The sequence below is a fragment of the Chrysochloris asiatica genome, unplaced genomic scaffold (assembly GCF_000296735.1).
Source record: "Chrysochloris asiatica unplaced genomic scaffold, ChrAsi1.0 scaffold00264, whole genome shotgun sequence".
NCBI classification, from domain to species: domain Eukaryota; kingdom Metazoa; phylum Chordata; class Mammalia; order Afrosoricida; family Chrysochloridae; genus Chrysochloris; species Chrysochloris asiatica.
The window spans coordinates 1,447,487-1,453,216 of NW_006408782.1; the positions used below are offsets into that span (position 1 = coordinate 1,447,487).

The 5,730-nt window shown below is 41.4% G+C and overlaps 1 protein-coding gene across 1 annotated transcript in view; it reads left to right on the forward strand.

Annotated features, from left to right (window-relative positions):
• Positions 1 to 5,730, forward strand: part of DNAH5 (dynein, axonemal, heavy chain 5) — a 408,072-nt gene that overhangs the window by 37,337 nt on the left and 365,005 nt on the right. The window contains exon 6 of the mRNA XM_006874155.1: positions 4,712 to 4,849. Coding sequence (XP_006874217.1) covers positions 4,712 to 4,849 — 138 coding nt within the window. The remainder of the gene's footprint in view (positions 1 to 4,711; positions 4,850 to 5,730) is intronic.

Below are 5,730 nucleotides of genomic sequence, written 5' to 3' on the forward strand. Positions count from 1 at the left end.
AACTAATTGATCTTAAAATATTTTATCATGTGATCTCCAGTATCATTTCTATTACCAATGCCATATTTCCCAACATTGTTTCTAACATTCACATTCCCATCACCAGTAGTTATCAATGCATCTTACCCTTTCCCCCCTTTTTTTGGAAGAAAATAACGAGAATAATTAGGATAATCTAATTAATTCTAACAATTATATCACAATATCTAGTTTTAGGTGACGCCATAAACTTCTGTCCTGCCCCAAATTTAACTTCATCTCTATCCCATCCTCCTGGTGATTATGACGCAAGGGGGCTATTAGTGAAAGAGGAGAGGTCTAAGTGGACTGGTAAACATTAGCTGGTCACTATCAATCCTAGTTTTATGCTAAATTAATTTTATGTGAAATCAGGAAAGAAGATTTTTCGTTTCTTCAACTTCAACTTCTTCATTATTTGCAAATCTGCATTGCTTGAGCATCTCACTGAACCCCTCACAGAGCTTGAGGTCACCCTGGTTCTGGGCACACTCCAAAAACTGTTTCATAGTGGTGAAGGCCAAGCTGCTGCTGCTGGTGGATGCTGGGTGGGCTCCCTGAGCTCCTGGTAAGTGATGTCAGGCCTTGTAGGCTCAGCATTACTTCCTCCACTGAAGCTTCTGGTGATGGTGTGGCCCAGCGTGTGATTGCCAGCAGAGCACACAGCTACACCAACCACTGTGGTCACCATCTGTGCTATCAGACTTGGCTGCCAGGGGGTAGCAGTGGGTAAGCTGACTACAGATGGTGGGGCCACTGTTGGTGAATGAGTGGCGGGGGCTGGTCTGGGGGCAGCTCTCATCTGAGGCATCTAGCTTGCTGGAGGGGCCACCTGGGAGGTACAGCTCTGTCTTTCACCCTCAGCAGCTTAACTTGATGGCTGAAGGACTTCTGAATGCGGGAAATGCTGAGGACCAAGCTGAGACTATCTTGATGGCAAGTTTGATCAATTTCAAACTGAAGAAGGTTGTAAAATTATTCAATTTCCTCTTCACTGATTTTAGTGTTTGGTGCATAAATTTGAATAACTGGAATTAACTGGTCTCCTTGTGGGCATATGGATATAATCCTTTCACAGACAGATCTTGAAATGCTCTTTTTGATGATGAATGTCACATCAGTCCTCTTCAATATATCATTCCTGACATAGTAAAACATGATTTTCAGATTAGAAGTGGCCAATACCAGTCCATTTTAACTCATTAATGCCTAGGATATCGATGTTTTTGCGTTCCTTTTCATTTTTGACAACTTTCAAGTTCTGTAGACTCTTACTTCATACATTTCGTATTCCAATTATTAATGGGTAGCTCTTTCTCCTCATTTTGGGTTGTGTCCCAGCAGGAAATGAAGATCGCAAATACTTTACTCCATTTATGCCATCATGTTCAACTCTACTTTTAAGTGGCAGTTCTGTCCTAGTCGTATTTTGATTGCCTTCCAACCTGAGGGGCTCGTATTCTGACCCTATATCTCTCAATATTCTGTTGCTATTGATAATGCTTTCTTCTTCTGGCACTACATCTGATAATGTTCCACTGCTATGGATAAAGTTTTCAGTGACTAAACATTTAGAAGTAGTCCTCCTCTCCTTCTTCTTCATCTGTCTTCGTCTGGAAGCTCCACTGAAACTTGTTCACCGTGGGTGTTCCTGCAGGTGCCATAGCTTCCTGTATCACAGCAACACACAAGTCACCACAGTACAACAGACTGACAGACGAGTGGTGGATTTTGTCCCTGGAATCCTTTAGAGTAGCATCTTGAACTTTGAACCTTTCCTTTAGTTCTTTCAGTTTGAGAAGTGCTGATCCTGCTTTTCCCTTTTGGTTATCTAACTGCAGTTCTTTGCACATTTCATTATAATAGTTTGTCTTCTTGATCTGTCTTTTGAAATATTCTGTTCAGTTCTTTCATTTGATCATTTCTTCCAGTGGCTTTATTTCCTCTAGATTCAAGAACAGTATCTTTCATAGTGTTTTCTGACACCCAGTAGGAAACATCTCCCTCCAGTTCTGACTCATGGCAACCCTAAACTGGGTTTCTGTGACTGTAAATTTTTACAGGAGCATGAAAGCCTCATCTTTTTCCCCATGGAGTGTCTGGTGGGTTTGAATCCCTGACCTTGAAGTTAGAAGTCCAATGCTTACCCCACAGAACCACCAGACCTCTTTATTAGGTTTTGGAAATTTTTGGATGAAGCAGTTAAGCAAATGTTATCCAGACAAGGGCGTGATGATTCCAGCTCACATCTGAGGCACATTTGTTGTGAACTGTGATGTAGGCAGATAGTGGAAAGTTCCAACTCTGTATAGAATTTCTGAGGAGTGGCTGGTGAGTTTGAACCACCATCCGTGCAGTAAGCAGTCTAGTGCTTACGGTACTTGGACCCAACACAATTGTTTGCATTCTATCTAGGCAGTATTTTCATTTATTTCCGCTTTATATTGCGATGCCAGAACCTGTTGCTGTTGAATTGATTCTGATTTATGGCGACAGCATGCAAACTGTGCTCCATGGGTTTCAATCACTGGTTTTTAGAAGTAGATTGCTTTGCCTTTTTTTCTGAGGCACCTCTAGGTTGACTTGAACCTCCAACCTTTCAGCAAGCAGCTGAGTATATTAACTCTTTACACCACTCAAACACTCTTCATATTGTAATAAAGATATTAAGAAAGTGGAATGGGTAGAGAAAGGCAGAGTTGGCCACTTCATGAAACCCATACCTCAGTGTCCAGGAGCGTTATCTAGGAGATGTAGATGGTGGAAGGAACACTGTGGGAGAGGTTGTGTCTGCCTGGTTTGATCCTGAGGATCAACATGAATGAGTCTGGAAGGCCGTTCCAGATGGGGAAAGTATGAGCAAAGGCACAGGGACTGGAGGGGTGTGCAGCCAAGTAGGGTCTACAGAGGGAGATACAGAGACATAGAGTGGGAACCAGGCCCAAAGAAGGCATAGCGTGTCTCTGCAGCCTGAGGTAGATAAGCCACCATAGTGATTGGTCACAGCAATCATGTCTGAGTGAGTGGGTTTAGGAAGCAGGATTTGGAGCATTGGAGCTCAAGGTTATCAGTGCTTTGTTAGGATGCTAAGGATGGAAGCACATCATCTCCAAGGGGCTGTCCAGATGAGGCTGTGGGCTATGCCTCCTGTAGCAGGTCCTGGCATGCTGCCCTTTGCTAGCTTCATGGGGCTAGAGTGAGAACCCAGAATCTGACATTCTGTGAGCTCCAACCAGCATCTTCCATCATGCTCCTTAGCCATGTTGGAGTGGCAGTCTGACAAATAACCACACCCTTTCATGCTGGTTCTGAAGCAGTTGAGGAAAATACTAGCTTTTTGTTGGAAAAACTGGACTGGGCTTGAGATGTGAATTCAGAAGTTGACTGTGGGTGCCCAGTGCACCTTTACCTTAAGGAAAAGGTCCTTACCAAATATTGAGGTCCACTGGGTGTTTCAGTGTATTGTTGTTGTTAGCTTCCATTCACGTTGGCCCCCAACTGTGCACAATGGAACAAATAGGACTGTTGAGATTCACAGGGTTTTAATTGGCAGATATTTAGAAATACACCTTTCTTTTTTTAGTCTGTATTCAGTGTGTTATTGCTGTTGTTAAGTGCCATCAACTTGATTCCAACTCATAGCTACTCTGTGCAGGGTTTCCAAGGAGCAGCTGGTAGGTTTGAACCACTGATCTTGTAGTTCACAGTCCAGTGATTATCTGACAGTGCCACACCAGGAGTCCTTTCAGTACATTGTTGTTGTGAATTTCCATTGAGGTGGTTCTGACTCAGTGACTTCATACAGGGTTTCTAAGGAGCAGCTGGTGGGCTTGAACTGCTCCCCTTATGGTTTGCAGTACAGTGCGGATCCTACAATGCCACATCAGGAGTCCTTCCATGTATTACGTGGGTTAAACAATATATTAAGTTATTTATCAAGTCAAAATGCAACCCTCCTCCTGAATCCATGTGTTCTCCATTGAACTTGCTAACTGTAAAGATGTTGATGGGTAACGACATGGGGAACTTTCCTTTGTTTAATCTTGTGATAATAAAAAATACATTGGAAGCTACCATTCCTCATGGCAATTTCTTGTCTTACTTTTTGGTTTCATGATGTGACTGGATAATTCTCAAGTTTTCTGTGAGTTACCAAATTCCGGAATGTTCTGATTTCCTCCCTCTTGTTCATTTTATTTTCTGTTACTGTTCCAAAGTTTAACTACAGAATTAATTATTTTGGATGGTGCTTAATACTTATGTGCAGATTGGGTGCTAGATATCAGTTACCATGCTTTCAAGTGTTTGTGTTGGAGGGAGTTAAGAGTATTCTTTCAAGATGCTTCTGGAGCATTCCCTCAAAAGGATTCTAGAGTATTTCTTCAAGATCTTTCAAGCGTATGTCCTCAATATGCTTCTAGAGTATGCCCTCAAGATCCTTCTAGAATATTCCCTCAAGATCCTTCTTAGAGTCTTTCCTCAAGATACTTCTAGAGTATTCCTTCAAGATACTTCTTGAGATCCTTCTAGAATATTCCCTCAAGATCTTTTTAGAATATTCCCTCAAGATCTTTCTAGAGTATTCCCTCAAGATCCTTCTAGGGAATATTCCTCAAGATACTCCTAGACAAGAGGTGAACCCAAAGTGTGTGTTTTAAAAAGCAACATTCTATTTAATTTTCATTTTAACTAGGTGAGCCTTCAAAAGTGTGACATATTTGAACTGAAAGCCCTGAGGGAACCCATGGACTACTTGGCTATAGCTAATCACCCTGAGACTTTGGAGAAAGTAGAGGGTTGTATGAAAGTATGGATCAAACAGACAGAACAGGTAAGTTTCAGAAACCAAACTTTGTTTTCAGATGTTCTGTGATTGTGAACTAGCTAGTGCAAGCAGGAATAGAAAACATCATTCACATGTGCCTAGGTATTTTCACACAAGCCACCAGAAAGCTTAGTGATTCAATTTGCTGTTCATTTACAATCATACATTAGGATATAACGAGAATAATAAGGAGTGGGAATAGATTGCTATATCTATATGTATGTGTGTATACATTTGTATAAAGAGCTCTGGTACCGTAGTGGTTATGAATTGGTCTGCTAACCTCAAGGTCAGCAGTTCATAACTCCCAGCTGTTCCATGGGAGAAAGATGAGGCTTTCTGCTCCTGTAAAGATTTGCAGCCTTAGGGTCACTATGAGTTGGAACCGACTCTATGGTACTTAACAACAACAACATACATGTGTATATAGATATTTATAAGGCTGTGTGCTTTGCCTGAGTTTTCGCAACCTATAATTTATATTGGAAAACTATAATTTTTTTTTTTTTTTAATTTAGCATGTCTTTCAAAATGGAGCTTGAAACTTAACCATTAACAGAACATTTTCATAAAAGATCTAAATGAAGGTAGATCACAATAAAAATGAGCCAACCTATGTCTCAAACCAAACTGTACGCACACCACCAAACTGATTCAGACTTACAGCGACCCTGTGTAGGGTTTCTGAGGTGGGAAATCAGGGGTGGGAAATGAAAAGTCATTTGGTCTGGCCCTTCCAGAGCAACCACAGTTCCAGCCATCATGTTGTTGTTGTTGTTGTTAAGTGCTGTCGAGTCAGTTCTGACTCATGGTGACTCTGTATAGGATTTCCTAAGCACTATTGCAGTCCAATAAAACAACTTTGCAGTCCAGCATATTAACTCACA